The sequence below is a fragment of the Xiphophorus couchianus genome, chromosome 7 (assembly GCF_001444195.1).
Source record: "Xiphophorus couchianus chromosome 7, X_couchianus-1.0, whole genome shotgun sequence".
NCBI lineage: Eukaryota > Metazoa > Chordata > Actinopteri > Cyprinodontiformes > Poeciliidae > Xiphophorus > Xiphophorus couchianus.
Genome location: NC_040234.1, coordinates 1,898,072 through 1,925,807, shown reverse-complemented (window position 1 = coordinate 1,925,807; position 27,736 = coordinate 1,898,072). Strand labels below are relative to the sequence as shown.

The following is a 27,736-nucleotide window of genomic DNA, read 5'->3' as shown; positions in this document are numbered from 1 at the left end:
TCTGAAAAGAGGAAAAGGATGAGTGGCGCTTTACTAGCTGGAGGGAAATGATCCGCAGGGAGGCGAGTAGATGTTACAATCTTGGTTCACGCTTCTTACCAGCTGGTGGCGGTAGTACATTATTAAGTTGTTACCACATACTTACATACCACAAGAAGAAAAACACAAGCGAGAAGAAGAATCTTTTGCATAACAGCTGATGCGTTGCTATATCATTTTTAAAAAGCTGTCTTTCATTTATTTACGATGTTTTTAGACTAAATAAATGTTAGTATAAGGCGGTGACTGATTAGAAGCGATAGAGCCTCTTGGTGTGAGAATACTGACGGTAAGTAAAGCTGTCGCCATTAGAAACAGAGGAAGCTTGTTTAGTTGTGAGGATCTTTAACGTAAAGGAATTTGAAAAGAAGCTTTATTGATAGCTGCCATATATATATTGGATTTTGTATCATGTTTAAGTCTGAGACTGCAGACATATTTAAGACTGCAGACTTAATATGTCTGCAGTCTTAAATATGTAGACTGTGTATTGCAAACATACTGCAAACTGTTTGCAGTTACAAACAGTTTGCAGTTACAAAGGCAGAAATAATGCCTTTGTAAAATAAGCGCAGACAGTATGAATTGTAAAGGTGGTTTTCTGACTGAATGTTGACGCTTCCGGAACGCAGAAATTGATCGTTTCTCACCGAATTCAAATGACTGAAGGAGCAGCTCTCCATGTCAACATGCCTTTCAGAAACCTGTTAATTATCATTAACGAAAAACACCGGCTGCAATTATCCAAAAGCACAAATAAAGTATTTAACGTGAATCACAACTTTCTCTCAGTGTTTATTATTCAGAACTTTCTTCATTATGTAACTAACTATAGTCCCTTTCTGCCTGGATTTCTTTGTCGTAGTACACAAAATTATTTGCGTTTTTGCTTCCAGATACTAAGTTAGGTAGAGATTATTTATTTTATTATTGCACAAAAACAAATTTTGTTGAGAATCAAATTGGAGACATCGGGATCATTTGGAATATTTGATCGATAATGCTACGGTTAAATAATTACATTTCAACAAGTCTAATCCTTTGTGGTTCATCATACTGTATTTCAAATACTGAAATACAGTATTTGAAATACAAATACTGTATTTAATTTGTAATTTAATTACAAAAGTTTATTTAATTAGCTAATTAAAAGCAATTTAATTAGCTTTTGTAATTAAATTGCAACAAGTCTAATCCTTTGTAGGTCATCATACTGTATTTCAAATACTGACATAAATATTCTGTTAAAATTCAACGGGATACCATTCAGATTCTGACCACCAGATGGCATTAAAGAGTAAGCAATTTAAGTAAATAGAGATTTATTTTTAGAGCATTTTTCTTTGCAAGGTATTTTAAAATGCAAAATAAAGCTGATGTATATGACAACAATTACAAAGACCCTCAGTGAATGCAGTCAGCAGTTTTCTGACTTCTTACTGAAGTTATCTGAATCAATAATCCTTACCAGTAATAGATGGGATTGGGTTTGTAATTTAATGACGAGCAAGGAAGCACCAATAAAAGAGCTGATGATTAAAATCAGCAAACAATTTATTAGTTACCTCTGGCTATTGAGCAGAAGATCAAACACCTAAAAATTGAGATTTATTTCAGTTCAATAAATACATTATAACTTTTTGCCTCATTTAAAAAGTAAAAGTTTTATTTTGATTAGAGTTGCTGGTTGGGAACAAGTACCTTGATGCGGAAATGGCAATAATCTTAATCTTAATTTTGCTCCCAATAGAAAGCCATTTTAAATATAGATGGTCATTTAAAAGATAAATTAAAACACCTGCTGAATTCTATAGAATAGTGATATCAATATTTTATATCAGGAAGATTGTGTGCAAATTGATCAGTTTTCAATATTATTTTTTTTTGCAAAATGATGTGTTTTTGATAAGAACCATGCTCATTTGTCCTCAGAATGAGACCCTTTCTCACTTAGTGGAATCATTTCTAGATTTCTGAAATCTGCATATTTGTTTTCCGCTGTATAAATAGTGGGGATGCACTGATAAATCCGCCCTGATTTCTTAATTTTGGTTGATCAGCAGTCAAGCTCATACTTATTACATTGTTACTGATCTAATCTACCTTCATAAAGGTCTGAAAATCAGCCTCTGTCCCCTTTTGCTCTGCTGTAATAGAGGGCTGATTGGCTGACCTGCCCACCAGGTCACTTCTGCACATCTGCATTCAGAATAGTCACCACACTGTTTTCAATGAAAAATCTGTACTGGCTTTTTAAAGATTTGTAATCAGCCAGAAAGCTGCAGTCCCAATGAGTAGACAGCCACCAGGATTATCTCAGTTATTATTTTACTTTACATGCATTCATATTCATATTATTTTACCAATATAAAGATTTTCTTTCTCCTCTAAACTGCTGTTTACATGCAGGTAAATCTTTCAGATGGATGTGAGCATAGCCGTGTCTCTGATCCGGGGTCAGATGGGCACGGTGGTGGAGCGAGCAGTGAACACGGCGGTGGAGACGGTGCTGGCCGAGATGCTCAAAGTGGTTGGAGTGAAGTTTGAGGAACTGAAGGCTCAGGTGGTGGTGATGAAGAGGGACGTCATGGCGCTGCAGAGGGAGAAGGCCCTGAAGGAGAAGGAGAACGACAACATCCGAGCCAAGCTGCACTACACCGAGCTGAAGCTCAAGTACTACAGGCAGGGAGTGGAGGAGGAGCTGCAGCAGAGGGCATCAGCCTCCGCGCTGATCCGCGTCCAGCCGTCCGCCTTCACCCGCATGCAGAGGGGGAAGGCAGAGCTGCCTGTACCCCGTCCAGCTCACAAGTCTGCAGAGGAAGTACTGTTTAGCAGCAGCCAAGGTGTGAACATGTGAGGTGTGTATGTTTTGCCTCAGCGCCTTCAGAGTCTCATTGCTCGCTTCTGTTTTGTTCCCAGAATGCACCTCGTCAGATAGCACAAGCAGACGAGCAGTCAGAGTTTGCTGTCCTTCAGATGCGACGAGCTCCGACTCATCGGACCTGCTGCTTCCACTCACACTCACTGTGGGCGAGTCTGTGGACAGCAGCGCAGGTACAGCGCAGTAAATTGTCCCAGAACTTATTGCGATAAACGATAATATTGTTTTGAGACCATTTTCAAGTTGTGTACTAGCAATAATGGCATAGAAATGCAAGAACACGTTCTCAAGGATCAATAAACTTTAAATTCTAATAAATATCTAAACAGTAGAACTGGAAGACATTTGAAATATCCAAAATAAATAAAGAAAACCAAGAAGACTAAAACACCAGACTGAAGACTTTTATCATTCAGTTTTTGATAAAAAGAGAGAGAAACGAGAAAAACAATAAATCAAGCAAGTGAAAATGATTGAGTTCTTTTCATTTATCATGTGATTAATTGATTTATTGTGACAGGCCTAGGCATAGGAGGTATATATGCTGCTGCTGCACACCGCTCTGCTGAACGATGCATTTCTCCACCTGTAGTTTCTCTGATGTGAGCTGAAGTTTGTCTAATGGTCAGACAGGATCTGGACTAAAACCTCTTGTTTCTTATGCAGTTTTATTTCATCACTCGGTGCATGATGGACCTCAGAGGGAGGATGTGGACCAGGTGGAATGGACCGTCACCATGCAGCCTACAACAGAACGATGTGCTGAGGGTCCTGATTCTATTAGGACCCTGACGTTGTTGTCAGGGCAACAGCCAGCGCCTGTCCCACTGTCCCCAGAGGTTGACAGCTCCATGCTGCCCTCTTTTGCTCCAGAGGTGACAGCACACATCCAGTAATTAGCTCATGTTTTGTTTTAAGCTGGACAGGAAAAGGTTTACCTTGGATTGAAACCAAATATTTACATCTACAAGAAGAGATGTGGCCTTTTTGAGGTTTTGCTAATAAGGTTTATATCAGTATAGGGTTACCACTATCTCTGTTTGGTAAACCAAAAATAATGAGAGAACATTTTTATGGTGTTTTCACACCCAATAGTCCAGTTGACTCAATTAGGGACCAAAATTGCAATATTTGTTCTATTTTCAGCTGGAATGTCTCACCTTCTCACTGCATTGGGTCAAGAAAACAAACCTTTTGAGAAAACCTGTTCCCCTCCTTGCATGTGGTGGCGTTGCACCAAGAACCACTGAAAGAATCGACATAAAAAACTCTGAAGAAGACTTCACCAAATACAAACAAGAATGGAGTAGATTTTAGCAGTTGTAGAATTTCTCCTTTGTCTTTGGTGAGAGACGATGACCCAATTCGCTCGCTAGCGCTAGCCTTGTGGTTTTGTTTTGGTTGTATTTACCCAGAATGCCCTGCTTCTTGCTATTGGTATTGGCTTCTTGCTATTGGAGCGGTTTCCGGTCCATTTGGCGTTCACACATTCATTTGAACCACACCACAGAGTTCACTTAATCAAACCAAGACTGAAGTCTGAACTCTGGTCTTAACCAGAGTAATTTTCTTCAAACAAATGTACTCAACTAGGGAGTAGAAATGTGCTCAATTACTATTATAATTTACTATAGTAAATGTAATTAAGTAAATGTAACAAGTCACTGCCCAACTCTGATTCTAACTGATGTTGAACTGGAAAGTTTTGGGTGGATTTAATGTCAGTCAGCGAGAATAAAAGGTAGATTTTTTTTTTTTTACAGTGGATGATAATATCTGGTTTGAAATGTATTTGTTGCTTAGTGTTCGACAGTTTCAATAAATAAGAAAACATTTACATAGCTCAAACCATTCTGACATTAATGTTGGGTAATTCAAAAAGAAAAGGCGCCACAAAATACCTGATTCAGTGTTGCAGCTGAGCTTTGTTTCATCTGAGTCTGAAGTGTTCTGCTTGGAACACCTGTGTGTTTGTCTTTGGTCATACTACTAAATTACAGTACATTATTCACAGAAATACTTAAGGATTCAAATTAGAATCTTGAAAATTTCCTCAGATGGTGCTGATTGTCTTCAGGTGAAGCAGGAGGTCCAGCTGTCACAAAAAGAAGAAGAGGAGGAAGAAGAAGAGGAGGTGATCTGTATTAAGGAGGAGCCAGCAGATGAACAGGAAGTGATGGCCACCCTGCTGCTGGACTGCCAGGCGCAGCGCGGTCCACCCCCACAGCCAGAGGTGACCAGTAGTCCCTGCTCACTTATTTACTGTTGTGGAGGGAATACTTTCCAAATCCAAATTTACATACATTTACATTTACATACTGCGGCTGTAACACCGGCTGTGTTAGAAATAATTCTGCTTTGGTTTTTAGATTGACACAGTTACGTTTTGTGATTCCGTGATCAAAATTTTCCTGTAACTTCACATGTAGTGCTGTTTGTAGGAACACTCCCATCACCTCACCAACTGCTACAAAGCTGTGGGAGGATGATGGGAGGAGATTATGGCATGTGGTAGAAGGACTAACTTCAATTCAAGGTTTGTCCCCTTGTGGTAACACTATGTACTGCAGTAGAAAGTAAATTTGGAAATAAATACCAATAATCACATTCATACCTGGGGATGACGATGTCACCGCACATTAACACACAGACGTCCTCAGATGCAGTCCATCGTCACCAAAGTGAAAACCAGTCAATAGGATGTAGATTTTCTTTCTTTCTCCTCCTGCAGACCCAAAGGAGGGCGGCCGAGCCAACACGACCGTCAGCAGGTCAGATCCACCTGGGATCTGATTTCAGCCCAGCTGGATCCTGCATCTGTGAGTAGATCTCTGTGTGTGTGTTTTGATTAGATTAAATTTATTTATTATCACTGCACAGTAAACAATACTACTGGAGTAAAAATCTCACATTACATCTACATTATCACATTATAAACATAATACTGGACTAGGCAGAATTATGATCTGTAAAAAATAATCTTCCATAGTGGAAGGAACAATGTTGTGTGTTCCCTCTCAGATACTCTGCCTCAGTTGGCCGGCTCCCTGCCCTCTGCTGCAGCCTTGCAGCCCGGCGGTCTGCCCCGGCAGGCGGTGCGGCCCTGGACCAAAGACCTGAGTCTGTACGAAGAATACAAACTGCGGCGGAACGAGCTGCGGAGGAGAAACCTGAACAGGCGGCGGGAGCTGGAGAAAAGCTTACCTCAGCCGCTGCTGGCAGACCTGGTCAGTTAGCTTTTTAATCCTGGGACAAATATGGTTTTTATGCTCTGGAAACGTCGTACTGGATTATGATGAGGCTATGTCGTTGAAGGTGCGTGAGCGTCGAGAGAAGACCAGGCTGAGGGTAGCCAGGTGGAGAGCCAAGAGGAAACTGCAGGCCTGTCTGAACCAGACTCAGGTTAGTCCAAACTGGCTTCTTACACTGTGGACACATCAGCCGTCCTGCACACAAACAAGCTTCTAAATATGAATTTGTTTATACTGTTTCCAGATTTGGATGTAGGTGGAAAAATGTTTCCACACACAGTTTTCAAGCTAAATGATTTATCCCAGCTTCTCTCTGTGTAACTGGCCTGTTAGACAAAGGTTCCTCATTTAAACCTCGTCCACAATCTACGTTCTCTTTATACTATCAGTGCTCCGTGTGGCTGGGACCAGACCTGTTTAACGTATTACTGAAAATTACAAAATAAAAGCCTCAATATGCCCCTCAGGTTAATAATATTAGCCTGCATTATCTTTTTCTCTCAGGTTAGGGAACTGCCTTGCTCTACAAGGCAGTTCATTAGCATTAGCCTTTTAGCTTAAATAAGCTATTAGCTATTTTCCTGACTTATTAGCCATGTCTAGTATACTGAATGGAGGAAGTCAATTATAGACAACATCCTAGTGATGTCCCACATGCTACTGATAGCAATCACGCTAACATTAGCATTTTCGCTAATTTTAGCTGATACATTTACTTTATCATCCTGAATGGTGCACGTCCATGTTAGTCAACATTCTTGTGATTCTCCTCATACTATTGCAGCTTTCTTTAGCATTGATGCTGATTTTTAGCATCAAAACGCTGGGTCCAAACCACGGGCACACTTTGGCAGGCCCCGGTTAAATTTCTTCAGGAATTTTCTAGTATTGTGTCTAATGTTTTCATTTCCGCAGCGTACAGAACAAATGTGTTGGAGTGGGTTGTTTACAACCCATCAAATATGGAGCAGCAGCATCATTTCTTTGGGATCATTCTTTATTCTTTACTTATGCTAACATGTAAAATTATTAAACCAAAATTATTTCTTTGTAGCTCTTGTCCAAGTAGGCAAAGTTTCTTGTCACATTTTACAACAACACCAGCAGCAAATGCCTGTAAGTTACATTTAATTTTACTTTTAAGATATTTTTAAGTCAAGTATGATTCAAACGTTTAAGCCTGATAGAATGATAAAAAACCTACTTAAATTAATGGTTTTAATATACTATTGTCAATCTAAACTTAATATTTAACTATTAAAATCCCTGTTTTAACCCCCAGCCTCCTGAAATATAAACTTCTGACGTCTGTCATGATTAATCATTCGCCTCAAATGATTAAGTGACGCAGTTGCAAAGGGTTAATAGTTTGAGTCATTCAGAACTGATCTGACCATTTCCATAGCAACGATCAGAAGCAAGACATTCCTGAGATTATGGATGCTTCCATCTCAAAGCATGAGGTATTCTACAAGCAACTCTTTGACTCTCAGCACAGTGTTTTTCAACGATTTTTAGGATGGAAGAGGTCTTGACCACCATGTTTTTTCCCCTGACTTTTGGGGCCAGATATTTGATCACCACAGGAGTGAGGAAAGTTTTTAACAAACTGCTTCTGGGAATCACTTTTGAAACAAGCAGCTATCGGGACGAATGCACGGAGTACGACGATTTTGATGCCATTCTTTTCAACCCTTCCCTGGCTGGGGAAGTTTGCTCAGAGAAACAACTTAGCTCTCAGGACCAGTGCAATATCGTCTCTGAGTACGATATTTTCGATTCGTATGTTTTTGATCTTTCTCCAGCTAGAAAGCAGCAAACTTCCCTGCCTAAGGACGTTTGCTGTGAGATTTCAGATGATAATATCCTTGATTTCCTTGAAGAGGATATTGTAGTAGGGAACAATTCCTCCAATTCCTCCATTTCCTCCGATTCCTCTGCTTCCTCCGATTTTCATGATCAGGATTTCTCCTTATCAGGCTCTAGTGAGAGTTATCACATATTTCCGTCTGGAAAGACATCTTCTGCTTTCACAAAAAATGCCTTACAAGACAATAGCCATGTAGAGACCACGCTCCTGGGGAAAGATTTCTCAAATCTTTCTAAGAAGCAAACTTCTCCGGCTGGGGAAGTTTGCGGCAAGAAGGAAACAGTTGAGTCTGTCTCAACTTCTCCTCTAACAAAAGTGCCATTAGAAGACCGGACCAATGAAAAAAGATCTGTCCAAAGGGACAATTTCCCCTATCTTCGCCAATCTCCCAAGGTACAAAGACCAATCTTACCCGGATGCAACATCTGCAATGAAGAGCAAAGACGTCTCGCTGAAATTGGCAAACGACCGTGCAGACGTCAAGCTAAAACTTCTTGTTGTTCCTTATTTTGATTTTTAGTATGGCAATGCACTGCCACCTCAAAATTCCCCTTCAAAATAAAATACAGTTTAGTCGGAGATATATATTTTATATAGTATGTTTGACATAATAGTGTAAATTTGTGAAGTTCTGCAATATTTTGCCTAAAGTCTTGTTAGTGCTGCCTGCTTCAGGTTGAATGTTGCTAAAAAAATAAATAAATAAATAAATAAAATACAGATAAACCAATACAGTAGAAGTTTTTTAAATTAAATTATTAAAACATATTCCTAACTTCTAGCCTTGGGCAGAACACTCCCCACCTGACATTATTGATGCCATTACTTTTTATCAGTCACTTCAGTCTCTAAGAGCATAACAACATCTGAGACGGGACGCAAATAAGTCTTAGAGATGCCCAGAGATGATGTCCTCACTTCCACCTTCCTGACTTTTCTGTCACTGCTTGGAAAAGTGGTTGTGACGATGGCCATTGTCCATTCGTTTCTGTGTGCTTGATTTTGCTTCAACAACACAATGTCACCTGGCTGAAGGTTGCGGTGCGATCTATGCCACTTGCGTCTTGATTGGAGGGTGTTGAGATATTCGTTCCTCCAGCGACTCCAAAACTCATTGGCGAGTGCCTGCACTTGCTTCCACTGGCTTTTGAGCATGTCTTTTCCACAAAAATCTCCTGGTGGAGAAGGAACGTCCTGGTTCTGGGTCAATATCATTGCAGGACATAGCAGGAATGGTGAGGAAGGATCCATTGAGATAGGAACCAAGGGTCTTGCATTGACTATAGAAGATGCTTCAGCCATTAGGGTACAAAGCACTTCATGTGTCAGACGGGTGTGTTTGTTCAGCAGGAGCATGGAATCCAGTATTCTGCAAGTCACCCCAATCATCTTTTCCCAGACACCACCCATGTGGGAGGCATGTGGGGGATTGAACTCCCATGTACAACTGTTAGTGTGAAGATAGCTGCCAATGTTGGGAGGGTTTTTGCTTGTTTGTGTCATACCAAGCTCCACACTTGCTGCAATGAAGTTGGTACCCCTATCTGATCGCATTTGTTTTGCTGGACCTCGTACTGCAAAGAATCTGTGTATTGCGTTTATGCAGCTGCAAGTGTCCATAGATTCAATGACTTCAATATGTACACCTCTTGTGGCCATACACGTAAAAAGTATTGCCCACCTCTTACTTTGTGCTGCTCCTCCTCGTGTGTGTCAAGTGACCACTGACCAGGAGCCGAACACGTCCAACCCGACATATAAAAATGGGGGGCAATGGTTGAGTCTCTCAGGTTAAAGATCTGCCAACTTTTGAGTCTCTAATTTTCCCCTGAGTTTCTTGCATGTTATGCAATGGTGAATAACAGATGAGACCAGTCTTTTGCATCCTACAATCTACAGACCGGCTTGCCTAACCGCACTTTCTGTGAACTGCCTTCCTTGATGCACAACCATGGCATGATAGTGCAGGACAAGCAACTTTGACACATAATGTTTGCTTGGGAGAATGATTGGATTCTTGGATTCTGGGTCCAATGAAGCATGTTTGAGGCGACCTCCAACTTTTACGAGGCCTTCATCCATATAGGGGTCAAGAGTTATAATGGAGCTTGAGCTCTGGACAGTTTGATTGGCTTGGAGAGAAGTGTATTCGTCAGGAAAAGCATCCTTCTGAACAGACTGGAGAATGAGATTACTGGCAGCATTCAGCTCCTTTGGAGAGTGAGGCTGTCTACATTCATGCCAGCCCCTTCATGAAGGGTTTGACGCATTGCTTGATGAGTGAGAACGAACTTGGTGAATTAAGAAGGCAATGGCACGTACCAGTGATTTCCATTTTGGGAAGCGTTGGTGTGAGTCCATTCTCTTGAACCTGCGTGGTAAAAGTAGAAACTTGTCGGATTTCAGCATCCATGTCAGGTTTGATCAACTCGAAAGACTCATGTGTTTCTGGTTCAGGTAGTTTGTAAAGAAAGTCTGGTCCTTTAAACCACATTGTGTCCATGAGCTGGGGTGCAGGTATTGACCTGGTAGCTAGATTGGCTGGGTTCTGCCCTGATGTGACATAGTGCCACTGCTCAAGGGATGTAGACTGGTGTATTCTGTGAACTCGATTATGTATATAGACATAAAAGCGCTTTGCATCGTTGCACACGTACCCAAGAACCACTTTGCTGTCACAGTAGAATTTAACAGTGTTTGGTTTGTGGTCATGCTCTTCCAGAATGAGCTCTGCTATCTCCACTCCTAGAACTGCTCCACAGAGTTCCAGGCAAGGTATTGTAGGTTCTGGTTGTGGTGAAAGTTTTGCCTTTCCAACCAAAACAAATCCAACCTCACACTGTCCCTCTGCATTGACTGTTTTCAAGTATGCTACTGCTGCAATAGCCCAGCTTGAAGCGTCGCAAAAAACACACAATTCAGTGTAAGTGGACTTGGAATGGGATCCTGGCACATAGTAGCGTGGCACTCTCAGGCTGCTCAGGTCTTGGAGGGATAATTTCCATGTTTCCCATGTGTCCATTTTGTCTGCAGGGAGAGGAGCATCCCAGTTTTCAACTCCATTTGAGAGTTCACGTAGCAAAAGCCTGCCTTTTATTGTGACTGGAGATGCAAGTCCCAAGGGGTCGAAGATACTGTTAATTACTGAGAGAACCCTGCGGCGGTTGTAGGGTTTGTCATTAACAGCTACCTTGAATGTGAATGAGTCAGTGTTTATGTCCCAGCACATTCCTAGGCTTCTCTGATCTGGTAGTGGGTCATCACCAAGACTCAAATCTTTGATGCCAGAGGCCAGATCTTCTGATTTGAAGGCTTGCATGACTCAGACACTGTTTGAGGCAATTTTGTGGAGCTTGAGGTTGGACTCAGCCAAGGAGTCACATGTTCGCTTGAGCAGGTTGATGGCTGCTGATTCAGTGGGAAGCGAAATCAATCCATTATCCACGTAGAAGTGTCTCTCAACGAAGTGTCTCATATCTGTTCCAAACTTTGTCTCGCCTTTCTGAATGGCTCTTCGTAGGCAATAGATGGCTACCGCCGGTGACGGGCTGTTACCAAAAACATGCACCCGCATACGGTACTCCTGGACCTCCTTTGACAAGTCATTGTCCTCATGCCACAAAAACCTCAAATAATCTCTGTGGTCTGGTGAGACAAGAAATCCGTAAAACATTTGCTGGATGTCAGCAGTGGCTGCAACGAGCTCATTCCTAAACCAAATCAGCACACCAAGGAGGGCATTATTAAGATCTGGGCCCGTTAGCAATACGGAGTTGAGTGACACACCACACTGCTCTGCACTAGAGTCGAAAACAACCCGTATCTGACTGGGCTTCTGGGGATGGTATACCCTGAAAATGGGAAGGTACCAGCATTCAGTGTTATCGACGGTGGGTGAAGCGATCTCTGCATGATGGTTCTTGAACAGCTTGTCCATAAACTCTGAGAACTGTTCATTCATTTGGGGTTTGTTGTTTAGGTTACGTCTCAGTTACCTGAGTCTAGACAGTCTTGATCTCTGTCATTTGGAAGTGGCCAGCGAGGGGACTTGAACGGTAAAGGAGCAACCCAGTTGTTGTTTTCATCCTGATGAACTTCCTTTTCCATTATCCATAGGAATGTTTCATCCTCAAAGGATAGGGCACGCTGGTTGTCAGTCTCTGTGCGCTCAAAAATTTTCTCTCCAAGCTTTTCTTCTGCTGCATGAAGTTTTGAGCTGTGTTTAACCAAGTTATTCTTGTGCTTCCAGCCGTAGCATGGTTTTTCTTTGAGGCTGATGCTGTTAGGACAAGGAGTGAATTTGAGATGGACGTCGGTTGGACAGAATGTGCGTTTTGTAGACGTTGACAGTTGGCTTATGAGCGTTGAGGCATACTTCCCCCACAATTACCCAACCCAGATCCAGACACTGGGCAAAGGGAGCGCTGGGGGGTCCATTTACTTGTTTTCGGGATCGTAACAGATTCAGTTTCAGACCCACGGTGACTCACGTCTCCACCTCTCCCACCAGTCAGTTCTTTATCTCTCAGTCATTCCAAACCTTTCAGCGTCCCAACAATTTTACTCTGATCAACTCTTTCTTATCTCGATTTCTGTCACCCTTTAATTCCTCTAGTTGGGGCCTGCCCATAGCAATGCATGAGGAGAGCAGTGACTGACTTCTTCCATCACCATTAATGCGGCTCGTACCGCTGTGTCCCCACCCACAAAAGTGGTATCAAAATGTGCGGCTCGATGCCGGGAGGGGAGCTATTACTTTTGGTGGCAATCAGAGTTACGATGGCGACGTAAAAAGCAAAAAACGTGCAAAATTTCCAACTGCCGAAACGCAGAGTGTAACTGACACCAACTGCCAACACCAATATCGTTAGTGTGAAATGAAGTGTATTTTTGACCCCAAAACAATTTTGAAATCGCCGTCACGCTCACAAATATCGTATTATCGATATCAAATTCCGTCATGACATTGATACGCATGCCTGCTCCAGTAAAATGTTTTCGAAATTTCTCTAGGTCTTACGGTTTTCTGACGAGGTGCTTCAGAGCGAAATCACGCACCAGGGTAACTGACAGATCTCACTGATTCACTTCCATGTATTTCTGAAAAATTTCAGACCTCGGCGCACAACATTTTTGTCTCATCACTGTTATTACTGTGAGTGAGGTAGAGATATGAGTCGCAGGACTATCAGAGACGACAAATAGCCCTCTAATACCCTTCAAACGATTTTTGAATATGTATCACGGTTCCCGAATGGGAAACAGTTGTTTGGACTGCTTTTTTCAGTCAAACTGGCTGGCTCAAACAGATAGAATTCTGTCAGCTAATTCTGTCAATTAGTATTTCTAACTGCTCCTCTTACTGTGCACTTCTCCATTGTCTGCAGTAGATGTAGAAACAGCAGCGAGGTTTGGTTTTCTACCGTTGAGTCTCAATAAATTAGACAGACATGCTTCATTACCATAGCAACAGAACAAGGAGCAGGGCAGAGCGCTGATTAGGACTACAAAAACGCATCACTATAGTTCTAACTATTACAGAACTACAACATGGCAGAACTGTCAGTTACTACAGAGGAATGAGCCTGCCTTTAGAATTACTTGTGTTTTGGGCATTTTATAACTGAGTTTAATCAACCATTGTTACACACAAGGTTAGTGTGGCCATTTAAAATTAAGCTTAATGAAAATTTCAAAATAAAAGCCTTGACATTTTCTACATCAGGTAATTGCTGTTTTGGAAATTATATAACTGATTTTAACCAACCAGTGTTACTCATGGGATTAGTTTGGACATTTAAAATGAAGCTTACTTAAAATTTCTAAATAAAAGCCTTAATATTCCCCCCTGGTTAATGCACCGCCTTAGGCGGTGCAATAATATTAGCCTGTATTATCTTTCTCTCTTAGGTCAAGTGCATTAGTATTAGCCTTTTCCCTAAAATAAGCTTTTATCTATTTTTCTTACATATTAGCCATGTTTACATCACTGAATGTAGGAAGTCAATCTAAGAAAACATTCTAATGATGCCCCACATGCTACTGACAGCATTTAGGCCTACATTAGCATTTGGCTAATTTTAGCTTATACACTAATTTCAACATACTGAATGGTGCAAGTCCAGGTTCATCAACATGCTTGTTACTCTTCACATGCTATTGATTACATTACAACTTTCTTTAGCATTGATGCTAATTTTTAGCATGAGAACACTGGGTCCAAACCGACGGGCACACTTTGGCAGGCCCCAGTTAAATTTCTTCAGGAATTTTCTAGTTGGTGTATTAGACCTCTTAAACTGAGACCTGATCCATAATAATGCTGTGGGCTGGGATGATCATAAAATTGGCTGCCAGTTCTCTGATAGATGATTATTATTATTATGTGTCCCTAACATTTATTTGATTTTTATCAAACTTTAAAAGCCCCATCAAAGTACAGGCTCTATTGATTTAAAGGAGCATTAAAAAAAAGATATTCCACCTACTGACGCTGTATTGTCGATTGATTGGTTCCAGTCTGGATAGTTAGTTGCTGCTTCTCCTGTCATTCCTACAAAGAACAACAAACAGATATTTGGACATTGAATCATTTCACCAATTTCTCTTTCATGATGTCTAACTTCAAGCTTTGAAAATTCTTCAATAAAGAACAACTTGTGGTAAACACATTAATATCCATACTGTTCTAAATTGTTCTCATAAGCTGTATCGTTACAGGTTATGGCATTTTGCAGAATAGTGTTTCACAGTATTGTGTAACAGTAAAAAAAAAAAAAAAAGCAAAAACATTTATTGCTGGGGCAGTGCTAATTTTTTTTCTCAACAGAAAATGCAAATCAAGATGCAATAATAATTCCATGTTTTGTTCCTTTGTCAGGCTCCAGGGGGCGCTGCTGTTGTCTCTCAGGCTGGTGTTTCTGTCAGCAGGCAGCATCAGCAGCATGGCACTCCATGTGGTAAGATAAGACATGATTACACAATAAGCTTGGAAAGCAGCTTTTATAGCAGATACAAAAGAAGCAGACTATTTCTAATAGGGCCATATTAATGCTTTTTTATTAATGCACTTAGAACATAATTTTAAATATTTGTCAATATTTACTGACATAACAAATGAACAAATCAGTCATTTAGGATTGTGTTTGTGATTTTTTTTTTTGCTATTAAAATCAATGTTTTTATGGTGCTACTACAGAAATATTTGCAAAGAATTTTGCCATATTTTTTGCTCATTAAGCCCCTTTCAAAACCTACACACAGAGAGAAGAAAAAGAAAACATAGGAGATCATTCTCAGCATTGAGTTGTTTCATAAATTCACAAATATTGAGTTGATATTGAGACAATAAGACAAAGTAAATACTTGAATATTGAAAAGGCAAGAATGTCGTAAAAGTCTAAAAAAATCACAAGAATTTAGTCTGGGATATTCTCAAACTAACTTTTACATGGAAAACCTTTAGGAACGCTGTAAAGTCACAGCAACAGCCTTGAAAAGTATGTCTGTGTAAAACATGAATAAAGCTGATTTCATTTGGTGACTTTTTTATCCCATAGATAGAACATCACTTAAAAAACCCTATAAGCTGTTTCTTTAAGTACATGTCCATGCATGACAATTACCAGTTAAATGTTACCTGTGACAGTAAGTCAGAGATGAACTGAGAAATAATATTAACATATTATTCAAGGATTGTAACTACAACAAAACTCTCAAAAACCTTTTATCTCTTCCTGCTAGTATTTACAGTTACTGTATATAAACCTTTATGCTGTCAAGCAGATCCGGAGTCAAGTAAAATGGATAATTTGAACATAGTTCTAACATATAATAGATATAAATTTAGCAAGCAAATTAGTAATGGCAGAAAAGTGATCACTAATGGAACAAGCTGCACCACTTTGGCTGCTTTAGGAGCAGAAGCAGTTTGGTGACATTTGTCTGCCTGATTGTTCTCTGAAAATTCTGTCCTTGTGAAGCATTGAACACACATCGGTCTCATCTTGTGTTTCAGCTTCCAACAACCAGCAGAGACAGAACTCATCATCTCCTCACACCAGCAGCTTCCTCAGCACCGTTTCTGGAAACTCCATTCCTGCCGTCCTGCCGGCCGTTCCTTCCTCCTCCCTGATCCTGCGGGGCCCTAACATGTCCCCGCACGAGCACACTGTGACATCATCATCATCTTCTTCCTCTTCCTATGATCAAATCAGCCAGTCGCCGCGGGCCATGTTACTGACAGATGTTCATATTTCACAGTGAACTTCATGTAAAACACAGCAGAGTCAGCATGCTAGCATGGAGTTTATTTTAGAGCAAAAAGCACCTTAACCACGTACAAAACGAAAGAATAAAGCACAGGTTCTAAAACGCTTCTCTACAGGCACAATCTGTGATTCAAAGCATGTTAAATAATGCATTAGATGAATATGTTCTTAATCAGTTTTTTTTTTACACAATACAGAGAATCTTGGGTTGCATTACTCAAAGCATCACTAATGTTACTCTACATCAGGGATGCTCAACTCCAGTCCTCCAGAGCTACTGGGATGCAACTTTCCCTGCTCCAACACACCTGAGTCAAATCAATGTCTCGTTACCAGGCCTGTTCAAAGCTGAATGACTGTTGGTGAGGAAATTCAGCCATTTGATTGAGGTCTGTTGAAGTAAGGATACATCTAAAAGTTGCAGGACGGTGGCTCTAGAGGACTGGCCCCCTGCTCTACATGCTTAGTGTTGATGTAATAAAAAGTTAATTCCAATAAATATTGTTTTCCTCCAACTATGTGCTCTTTGTTCATTTCAAAAGCTTTCCCAGTGCAAACCAGTGTTATTATTATTACTCCCTGCAATGTGGAGTTAGTTTGTACAAAACATGGAGTCAGAACACAAAAAAGCAGGGCTCATTCATTTTACCTGAGCCAGCAAAATGTTTTCCACTTTTCCTCCATGACGGCTCCTTGTCATGATACTCTGAAGGTTCTGTTCTGCTCTGGCCTCAGTTGTCTGCTAAACTACATCAGCACTCAAGCAGGTTTTTGCCTCTGGGTGTTTGAGACATCCGTTTAAATTTTTACATCACACAAATCAGACTGACGGGGCTGAATATTTGTCTATAGCTTCTCCAAGTAAATGTATTTTGAGTCAGTGTTATCCGTTGATAATCTTCTGAGAGATGGCTCCTGGCAGGGTGTAGAAAAGCAGGGCCAGGAACAGCACAGTGATCAACAGGACCAGGGCGATGATGATGTACTTCTTGTAGTTGCGCCACACCAGGTGGAAAAAACACTTGAAAGGGTTGACAAACCAGGAGAAGGACGTGTCGGGACGGCTGGAGGACAAACACACTTGGTTTAGTGGTTAGTATTTCTAACTGCTCCTCTTACTGTGCACTTCTCCGTTGTCTACAGTAGATGTAGAAACAGCAGCGAGGTTTGGTTTTCTACCGTAGAATCTCAATAAATTAGAAGGACATCAAACAGTTAATTGGCTGCTGACTGATGACTTGAGCTGGTGGTTTCATAGCACAAAAGTGGCAGAGAAAGTTGCAAAATTATTTTAAGCGATTAGGCTTTACAACGCTCAAGTCTGAGTTACTGAATTCTAATTTATTCTGTACTCACTTATAGTTTATTTATAGATTACATATTTGCATGTGCATGCCTTTTATTAATTTACATAATTTATATATATATATATATATATATATATATATACTGTATATTTTATGAACTATGTCTTATGGTTATATTTGTATTACTATTTAATACCTTAGATGGAGCACCTTGTCAACAAATAAGCAATTTCCACTTGGGGATCAATAAAGTATATTCTATTCTATAAAAGCAGCAGAGGTTTGTTGTTGCAGATTACAAGTAATCCAGGACATAATCCTAAATATTCCAATAGAAGGAAAATTGACTTCTTGCTTGTTGAAGACATTTCACCTCATCCAAAATGTTTCTCCAGTTCTAATAATTTTAATAAGCATCTTGGTGCAATTATTATATTATTATATTTTAGTCTTGACAGGATTACAAACTCAAATGGTTTGGGGTCAGTTTTACAGACACTTGCTGAACCATCTAACAGTCAATCCCACTAAAGGTCACCTGAAGCAGTAGGCAGCTTCAGCAGTACCTGACAAAGTTCAACCCGGGGTTGGTAGTTTGAGTCTGCTTTTTGGTCTGTGAGTGTTTCCAATCTTGTATCCTTCAGATAAAAAACTAAACTTGTATGTATTGTATTGTAGAATGCTTAGCTGTTTTTGTATTTAAATGTCCTAACCCTAACCCTATACAGGCAAAAATGTAACTATTAAGTATTTTTTTTAGTTTTGCCAAATTCTCAAACCCAGTTTAGCAGAACAAGCTCAAGGCCTTCATTATTACTCTTACTTTGGTTTGGGCAGTGGCTCCGGCTCCTTCCGCGCTTTGCCAACAGGATTCTTCTCAGCCTCTTCAGCTGTCACCAGGTGGAACTCTGCCTCCACTTTTCCCTGCAGTTTTTCCAAGTAAATGGTGAGCAGTTCTGGACTGTCTGTTGGTTTCTGTGGTTGTGTGTGTGTGTGTGTGTGTGTGTGGGTGGGTACCGTGAGCTCTCCAGACTTGCTGAAAGGCCACCAGCCTCGAGCTCTCTTCTGCTGGAAGATGGAGATTCTGTCTGTCACTTCTGTCATCATGTCAGCCTTACATGACTTGGCTGTTTTTGCTCCACGGTGAAATGCATGGAGGTCCAACTCCAGCGTGCCTTGAACGCACACAACCAAACACATGAAACACGCAGACACACACACACACGTGGAGAAATGGTCATACACACCCACCTAGGAAGTCATCAGAGGAGAGTGTTTCAAAGTCCCAGACCTGCATGATGAGGATGGCAGGAAGCTTCTGCTCTGTTTTATCTAGAGAGAAGATGTGATCTCTCTTCTTCACCACCACCACCTGAGGAAGAAAGGAGGTCCAGACCTCTCGTCCATTTAATACCCCACAACTCCTGGTATAAAACATCATCATCCGTGTCCCGTCATGGTTTGTTATGTGTGTACCTTTTCAGCAGGCAGATAGCTAAAGGGAAACACAAAGCGCCAGTTGAAGTTTCCCTCTCCAGTCAGAGAGTTGTAGTGGACATCAGTTTCCTGGCGGTCATCTTCCAAACCTTTCAGCCAGCTGCACAGAAAGAGAGAGAAGCTGGGCTCAGGATCAGTAGTTCTGAAAGAAAACTAACAGAATTTATTGTGAATTAGAAAAATACATAAAGCCATGTATGAAAAAGGGTTATACAGGAATCAGAATTTAAAAATGTTTTCAAAGTCTGTCCTGTTACCAATGTATGTGGTTGGTATGTGTAAAGTGGAAATGATTTGAACCAAGCAATTGTTGCAAGTTGAATAAGCAACCTAAAAATGTTACCATGGAGAAAATCATTTTGGTCTCTTAAGTGCAATAAAGGAAAATGCAAAGTTCTAAAATCTTAACAGCTGATGACCCCAACATGACTGTGAGGGAGATCAGAGCTTCGGGAGTTTCATGTATTTTTATCCAGAGGGAGAAGAAATGTTCTTCAGTTTATCAGCTTCCTTCTATATCAGGATATTTTGCAGAAAGAACGTTGCTCAACAGGGATTTAGGAAACAAATTGTGCAAAATAAAGTGATGCAGGGGGAGATGATATGTTTGTACCCTTTGATGTAGATGTCGCTGGACTGTTGACCGGTCAGGAAGTTACTGTCTTCCAGAATCACATCTTCTGTATTCCAGATGATGATTCGCAGTTCGTACCTGTTAACAGATTAATGGGTTACCTTCCCCATCCCCAACCCCTCTGACCAGGTTTGGTGTTAGAAAACAGTCAAAGTTCACCCCTTTGGTTTTCTTGGAGAAATGTCCACTGGGGGTCCTGGATGTGGTAAGTCCATTGGGAACATGTCCACCCACATCTGGACCTGACCCTGCACACACAAACACAAACAGAGAACTTCGTTTGCTGCACACTTGAAAGTTTGTATGACCAAGTCACAGAACCTTAATTGGTTTTAACTCTGAGCTTTAACTAGACCTTCTTTTTTGAGCCACAGAGGTGGACTTTCTTTTGATCATCATCCTGCTTCATAACGTAAGGCTGCCTGACCCTGTGATCACTGAGATTCTATTGAAGGACGTACTGCTAGAGAGCAGAATTCAACGGTTTAAGGAAAGTCCTACAAGTCTAAACAAAGCAAAGTTTCCACAGACCAATGATGGCAACGATGATTGGCAGAAAGTGCTCCACCGGCTCTCTACTCAGCTTCTTGTCCGTCTCTGATACATCTAATGACTGCAAAGTCATCTGAGTAGTTCTGCAGATGAAGAGACTTGTCTTGTACTGAAAGTCTAGAGTGAAAAGGAGTGGGGAAAGTACAGAACCATGTGGTGCTCCAAGTGCCAATGGCTATCTGGTCAGACAACAACTGAGGTCTGTTTATCAGATACTCATTGATCCAGGGTCTTTTTGGGTTTCTGACTCAGTAAATTGGGATGAGTTGTGTTGAATTTACAGGAGAAAAAAAACTCCATTATGGTTAAGCTTTCATAGGTACTGGAATAAGAGCAAATGTCTTACACAGCAATAGACATTTCTTCTGCAGGCCAGTAGCAATTAGTTGTTATAATAGCAACTAGGGACTGGCTGACACGGTCTGGACCTGCTACCTTATTCCAGTTTCAAACATCCATTTCTTTCTGTAATATTATAAAGAGTGGAATTTTTAGAGCTGTAGTACTTCAAAAAGTTTTTTTTTTCAGTCTAGTTGCAAAGATTGTCACATAAATTACCCATTTAAACATGTTTATTAAACATTTTTCAGCAATCGGCCAATTACAGTCACACAGTGCATCACGTAGTTTTAGACCTCACAGCTCCATTTGACTCAGTAGCTCAGATCATTACAACGTCCCAATCAGGAGCAAAACAATGTTCACATTCTCTCTCTAGTTGATGGTTTACTTTATGCTACAGTTTCTTCTTCTGATGTTTTGTTTCTTTTGAAGTGCTACGGGGCTCCACCATTTTTGGTCCCATCATTTTCCCTTTGCACGCTGAGTATGGCTAAATTACACTCAGATTTACATATAACTGTAACAACTGAAACCACAAGTGTTCATTTTCTGTTTAATAAACTGTTTCTCTTAATCTGAAGAAAAGTCTGATGGCATAAACAATGGTGGTTGATGCATGACGTCCAGGTTGAGAAGCACATTAGTGCAGAAATGATACATAGTTTCCATAAATGCATTTTATCTCAGTTGAAATCCTTTTTCCCACTTTTCAAACCAATCTAACTTGTCCATTGTACTTTAAACTATTGGTGCTGGCGAGACAGCAGGACTATTGCTGACTGAATATTTTTGCCTTTTTGAATAGAATCTTTTGTTTGTTTTAATTTTTTTGTTGCAGCAACTGTTTTTGCATAAACTGAATAGCAAATATTTATTTAGATTCTTCACATTTTGTCACATTACAACCATAAATCACTGTATTTTATGTATTTTATGCGATAGACCAAAACAAGGTAGTGCTTAATTGTGAAGTGGAAGGAAAATGGTGGTTGTAATATCAAGATATGTTGAAAAGTGATGTGAATATCAAACACTACATTCTAAAAAACTCATTTGATTTGATGTACCTGATCCATTCCCGGCCGGGCCTTGTTGTACAGAATTCTGGTCTCGATGTGTTCTGGTACCAGTTTGCATCCCACAGCTGGGATCTCTGCCCAGCGGTGCAGGATCTTTAGAGACAGGTGCTCATACGACTCCACCGGCTCATCTAAGACGAGGACAAATGCAAACAATTACATGCACATAGAAGCAGCACATCTATTATCCTTTACAACATACTATATTACCAAAAGTATTCACTCACTCGTCCAAATGATGGAATTCAGGAATTCTAATCACTTCAACGTCTATAGGTGTATAAAATCCAACATCTAGACATGCAGAATGCTTCTAAAAATGTTTGAAAAAGATAGGATTGACCTCAGGAGCTGAATGAATTCCAGCATGGTATCATGGATTTTGTTACTACCAAATAACCAACAGTCGGCTGTTAGGGGTGTTATTACAAAGTGATTGGAAACAACAGGAAATTAGATATGAATTGGTCGATCACATAAAATGTGAGAGCAGAGTCAGGAGATGCTGAAACCTGCAGAAAGTGCAGAGAGGTGGCCAGCTTTCTGCAAAATCAGCAGCTACAGAATTCTAATTTTCATGTGGGCTTAAGATGATCAGAACAGTGCATAGCAGATTTCCTGGCTGTGGAAGTGGCTCCCATAGCAATGTGAAGAGGCAGATGCAGTCAGGTGTCTAAAGCACATTATGACTGGATTCCAGAGCAGAGGAGAGAAGTTAGAGAGAAGCCTGTTGAAGGAGTTGGAGTCGGCCTTCTTCCCATGAGGTCTTTTGAGAGTCGTGTGTGATCTTTTGGGGCCCAGGAATTGAGTGTTGTTGGCTTAAAAATGAATATTACACTGACGATTTTGACCTTAAGCTTTGGGATTTGGGGTCAGAGTTCAGATATTACTGTTTTTGAGCTTTTCAGATTCTAATTATTTAGGATTATTACAGTACTATAATGTACTAATAATTACAGTAAATGTAATTTACTAGGCTTGATATATGTAACCAGTGTTCTGAAACTCCTAACATTGATGTATGTAATCAATAAGGATTCATTTTGATAATGTATAATCAGTATTTTGTAACTCAAGATGCAAAATCCTAACTTGAGCAAATTTAAGAGCATGTTGTGAAAATGAGGAGAACAACCGTTAACAGGTGTGATCTGTGGGAGTTAATTTAACTTTGATGGCTAGTAAGTTAACCCACAGAAGGAAGTGAGGAGAAACATTCTGGACGAAGGTCGTCAAGCCTAGTAAATCTGCTCTTGTAAATTCAGCTGAAATGTTCTGGTGAGCTCGGCCACAGGCTGCAGCTGGATGGAGCACTGAACCTACTCCTGAATCTACTCCCATCATCAACACTTCGCTGCCAGGAGAACAGTAAAGGAACTATTAATGCATCTGCACATCCAGACAGCACAACAAGACCGTTTCTTACTTCTGATCTTGTGGATTCTTTCCTGTTCCAACATGACTGCACCAGTTCACAAAGCAACGTCCATTAGAGACTTGAGTGATCTGGTGTGGAACAAGATGACTGACTTGTCCAAAGTCTTAACCACAATTCAACAAAACAAATGTGTTATGAATTAGAGAAGACTATGAATCAGGCCATTTTCTCCAACAGCTATTAAAACTACTTTTGGAAGAATGGTAAAATTTCCCATAAAGACACTTGTGGACCATTTGCAAAGCTCTAAAGCAAACTTTTGGCAATGCAATGTATCGAGCAATACTGGTGAAATATGAAATGCTGGTAAATATTGTGCAGATACATATTTATCACAATAACAGGGTGCCTAATGAAAAGGACTTTGTTATGCTTGGTGTGATTGTTTCTTGTGGATTTTTCTTCACAATGTCTTTGGTTGAGCTGCTGCATGTTGAGACATTTGTTCTCTCTGGTTCTGGATGCTGTGCAGCTGGAAGGATTTTTCCTCTTTCTTTTAACCTACAGACAGTTGTATGATGCATCACCGTGGCAACTGCACTTGTAGAAGTACAAGTACTGTACTATAAGTACAGTACTTACAATCCTAATAATTACATTTACTGCAATTATTAGTACATTATAGTACTGTAATAATCCTAAATAATTAGAATCTGATAAGCTCAAAAACAGTAATATCTGAACTCTGACCCCAAATCCCAAAGCTGAGCTAAAACAGGCTGCAGTAGTTTAAACCATCATCATAGGTAAGGATCAGATCCACAGCCAGACATTAAAAAAACATTGAAAGGAAGACTTTGAAGGTACTTGGATTTTATGAGTGACAACAACATTTAGTCTTCCTTTGGGATGAATAAGGAACTTTTGAATTGAATTAAAATATTCCTCTTCCAGCAGACACAGCAGCAATTGTGCAAATTCACTGATGATGTCCAAGTCCATCTCAAAACATCCAGAACATGTTGTGTGAGTCGTCTTTACCGTCGTGCATGTAGAGAGTCTTCCCTGTGAAGACTTTGTCGGCCACGATGATGCGTCCTGGACTGAAATGAGGACCGTCCACTCCGTTGTCTCTGCACATCTTTGACAGCAGCTCTGACGGCTTCAGGCAGTCTCTCCAGGCATTATAACCCCCACTGCAGTCAAAGAGAGGCGCTCAGTCACTCATGCAAGATTTAATTCGGTGACTTGAAAAGGTTTTCATTCATCTTGAACATTAACCACATACTGACTGACACATAACAGCTAATGTTTTCGGAGGATTTTACGTGACAGACCAACACAAGATAGAACTTTGGGATACATTTTAAAAGTAGCTTAAACGTGACATGCCTTTGGATTCGGTCAATTTCTAAAACCATCTTTCATTTTAATCACAGCTGAAAGTCTTTCAGATTTTTTAGAGCTTGCCTCTACCATATTTATACATCTAATCACTGAAATGTTTGTCCATTCTTTGCAAAATAATTGCAGTTGTGTTAACTGGAGGGTCATTGCAACACATGCATGTGCTTTGGTCCAAACTGCTTCATTTTGCTCTGTTTAGTCACATTGTTGTGCTGGAAAGTGAAAGTCCATTCCAGTCTGAGATCTACTGCAGCGTCTAACAGGTTTTCTTCCAGGATTTTACTCCATTCTTCTGATCTCTCTCTTTTATGACTTTCTTCTTTTATCTCCTCCAGAAATACCAGCTTTATTAAGTGTGTGACTAATAGTTGTCCTGTCCATGTATTCTCCTACCTGAGCGGTGCATCTATGAAGTTCCTCCAGAGTTACCACGGACCTCCTGGCTGCTGTCTGGGTTAATGCTCTCCCTGCCTGGCCTGTCAGATTAGGTGGACAGCTCCATCTCTGTATTTGTACCGCACTCTACCAGGCTCTAGGTAACGCTCTGACCTAAACTCCGACCCCCGACTGAACACCTAGGAAAGGACCTGAACTTACAGACTGTACTCGCTAGGGAGTCCACATGTAGCTCTGTGCCTGCTGTAAAACCGGTTCTCCAGATCAATGCGAGTCTCTCCAATCAGGTCGTCGCCTCCCACCAGGTCATAGTCATAAATGAGCAACGACAGCAGAGACTCCTGAGGAAATGTGGCCTGCATTTCAAAGGATCTGGAGGAGAGAGCCGTCTCAGAACACGAATCCACTGGACAATGTTCAGATGTTCAATAGATCGGTCGCATACCGTCCAAAAACAGGGTTCAGTTGTTTTGGTATGTAGTTATCTCTGTCTTTGATTTCATTTTTCCCAAGGCGAAGAAAAATGTAAGGGTCGGCCTTCCCGTCTGGGTCGGCTGGATGCAGGTTGGATGCCTGGGAAGACGGCAGGGATCTAAAGCTTTATGTCATTTAAAAACAAAGAGCAGAACGGAGCTGGACTCACAGAGACGATGTAAACCCGGATGAGAACTTGGACTGAAGTGTTTGGGGGGATTCCTCTGTTCACCCTGTAGTGGCCTGTGTCCATGACATTTTCCCCACCCTCCTCATCTTCATCACTTAGCCTATAGAGGCAGAATCGACCCTAAATGAGCGGAATAAAAAAAAATAGATTAACATGTATTTTAATCCATGTCTCGCAGCAGCACCTGTAGTGGAACTCACCTTAAACTTCCCAACAAACCTCTCATCAGACGTTCCCTCCTCCTCATTGGCCTTCCCCCTGAACAGCTCATATGTGCTGACCCAATCATCAAATGGACCAAACTGTGCCTCCAGCTCCTTACTGTACAGCTGCACAGACCAGATCACAACCACAAATGGTAAGAAAAGATCTACGGTTTTATGTTTCAGGACCTGAAATCTATTATTATACACAAACCAACACACTGATTAACAGTTTTTACCCAGCATTTAACATTCTGAATTTGAATGCTGCCAAGTGGTCAATTTGACCTTGTCCAGTTTTTATGTCTCTTAGTTTTCGGTTATTTTTTAATCAAGGGAGAAAATATAATTATTTATTTATAGTTTTTTTTTAAATGACACGTTGTTTTTATCTGGGGAATTGCACCAACATTTTCTTATACAATGTTTCATTGTTACAATAACAATAAAGAATAAATAATGAACATTGTACATCCTCAGTGAAATGATGCATTACATAGAACAAAACCTAAAACCAAAAGACGTTTGTGATTAACTAACAGAACCAGTTTTAACCACAGTTACTCACATTTTGTTCTTGACTCTGACAGTCGCTGCATTTTGATCAGTTCAGGCCAAACATTTGGAAGCAACTTTAAAATATCAGTGGTGCTGAAAAAACAGCATGGAGTTTGGAATGTACTTAGGGAATGACCACACTTGATTGTTTACCGTTAGGCATACATTGCTACAGATAATATTTTAAAACAGCCACAACTTTAGAGTCAAAGTAAAAAAGTATTCTGATAAATGACCATGTTCATTTTCTGCTCTGTTAAATGAGCCAGCTTCAGCCGAGTTCCAGCTGTCGGACACCTCCCCTCGCTGAGTTCAGAGTCAACTTCGTGACTGTAAGCTGCTCTGGTTCTGTGAGTACAAAACCAAGCCCACATCATTATCCCTCCATCACTGTGCTTGACAGTTGCTTTGAGGTGTTTATGTGCTGCTCAGAGACAACTGTAATAAAATCTATGCATTCAAGTTCAATGGAACAAACAACCTTTTATATTGATGACCTAGTATTGTGTTGAAAAGTTTTCTTTTGTATATTGTAAGTTTATTGCTATTCCAAGCATAAACTAAAGACTAACTTGGTGCTTATGTCCTTGGTGTTTTACCTGGAGTGTTGCGATTTTAGTAGGTAAGCTATAGCTGAGCTCCAGTGTCTCCTTTCCTTTCTGTTTCTTCTTCTTGTCTCCATCTGATTGGCTGCTGACTGCGGCAGAGCACACAGGATGTGTTCAGTAACAAACACTGACGCAGAACACAGCAACAAACACGCCGACGTGCACACATGCATAAAGCCTCATTCACAGACCTGCCAGTCATGTGTCAGAGTTTACACAATCCGCCGCAACTCTTCAAGTGGAAGAACTAACCAGTTTTTTTATTCATCATGTGCACAACTCTGCCCACAAAACTACAAATACCATGCAGATTGTTCAGTGAGAGAACCACATCCAGTACATTCACATTCATAGTGCAATAGCTGAAGGCCTTGGTGTCTACATGTGTCTGCAGCTGTACCATGGAAACCAAAAAGATTCAGTTAGTCCCCAAATCCTGCAGATGTCATTCAGTGGCCAAGCAGAAGATTTGAACAAAACCAGATGCTGGATGTGCAAGACAAGAACTCCTTCAACTGCATGTCTAAGTCCTTACCCAAAGAGTCTACTCCATCGCTGAGCAAGCTGTGGTATGTTGAAGCTGCAATGCACAACAGTGTGGGTCAGGGGACATTCACCTCATCAGATATCATGAGGTTATAAACATGATGTTCTAAATGAAACCGTGTTATTGAAGAAATGCTTCCATTCATTATTTTGGTTTTCTTAAATGATCCAAAATATGTAGCCTCTAGTCTCTTGGCTGCTGCTGAGAAAGTGAGCTTGTGAAGCAGTAAAATGTCATTTAAAGCTGCGATATG

At 40.6% G+C, this 27,736-nt stretch overlaps 2 protein-coding genes and 1 long non-coding RNA gene across 6 annotated transcripts in view; 1 reads left to right on the top strand and 2 right to left on the bottom strand.

Moving 5' to 3' along the window:
* Positions 1-139: 139 nt before the first annotated feature.
* LOC114148427 (uncharacterized) lies at positions 140-16,826 on the top strand. Of its 2 annotated transcripts, none has more exons than XM_028023727.1 (10): positions 140-328; positions 2,449-2,882; positions 2,959-3,093; positions 3,605-3,795; positions 4,998-5,153; positions 5,652-5,739; positions 5,942-6,147; positions 6,236-6,322; positions 14,922-15,000; positions 16,059-16,826. In XM_028023727.1, exons 2-10 carry the CDS (start codon positions 2,462-2,464, stop codon positions 16,304-16,306), a joined length of 1,611 nt encoding a protein of 536 aa, XP_027879528.1. In that variant the 5' UTR covers positions 140-328; positions 2,449-2,461; the 3' UTR covers positions 16,307-16,826. The 2 variants fall into 2 exon arrangements, with proteins under 2 accessions (XP_027879528.1, XP_027879527.1); XM_028023726.1 differs by having other exon boundaries at positions 141-328; positions 3,587-3,795.
* On the bottom strand, positions 4,302-5,669 carry LOC114148472 (uncharacterized). The gene is made up of 2 exons (XR_003596288.1): positions 5,535-5,669; positions 4,302-5,015 (listed from the first exon to the last, which is right to left on the bottom strand). It is a non-coding gene; the product is annotated as an uncharacterized LOC114148472 (long non-coding RNA).
* fer1l6 (fer-1 like family member 6) overlaps positions 16,336-27,736 on the bottom strand; it is a 32,003-nt gene continuing 20,602 nt past the window's right edge. For 2 of the 3 annotated variants that reach the window (XM_028023694.1, XM_028023695.1), the window contains exons 32-46: positions 27,472-27,516; positions 26,928-27,025; positions 25,768-25,896; positions 25,547-25,687; positions 25,349-25,476; positions 25,105-25,275; positions 24,142-24,296; positions 21,711-21,853; positions 19,909-19,997; positions 19,729-19,827; positions 19,095-19,215; positions 18,870-18,990; positions 18,636-18,793; positions 18,442-18,542; positions 16,336-17,375 (exon numbers count right to left, since the gene is read on the bottom strand). In XM_028023694.1, coding sequence (XP_027879495.1) covers positions 17,195-17,375; positions 18,442-18,542; positions 18,636-18,793; positions 18,870-18,990; positions 19,095-19,215; positions 19,729-19,827; positions 19,909-19,997; positions 21,711-21,853; positions 24,142-24,296; positions 25,105-25,275; positions 25,349-25,476; positions 25,547-25,687; positions 25,768-25,896; positions 26,928-27,025; positions 27,472-27,516 — 1,880 coding nt within the window. In that variant the 3' untranslated portion in view covers positions 16,336-17,194. The remainder of the gene's footprint in view (positions 17,376-18,441; positions 18,543-18,635; positions 18,794-18,869; positions 18,991-19,094; positions 19,216-19,728; positions 19,828-19,908; positions 19,998-21,710; positions 21,854-24,141; positions 24,297-25,104; positions 25,276-25,348; positions 25,477-25,546; positions 25,688-25,767; positions 25,897-26,927; positions 27,026-27,471; positions 27,517-27,736) is intronic. The other variant, XM_028023696.1, reaches the window with a different exon arrangement.

What these genes read in the sequence shown, in the direction of transcription:
- LOC114148427 (XM_028023726.1), top strand. Translation starts at nt 2,462, where the DNA reads ATGGATGTGAGCATAGCCGTGTCTCTGATCCGGGGTCAGATGGGCACG. An exon ending in TGCCCTCTTTTGCTCCAGAG is followed by an intron (nt 3,796 to 4,997) that starts GTGACAGCACAC and finishes GATTGTCTTCAG; the next exon opens with GTGAAGCAGGAGGTCCAGCT. An exon ending in AGCCGCTGCTGGCAGACCTG is followed by an intron (nt 6,148 to 6,235) that starts GTCAGTTAGCTT and finishes ATGTCGTTGAAG; the next exon opens with GTGCGTGAGCGTCGAGAGAA.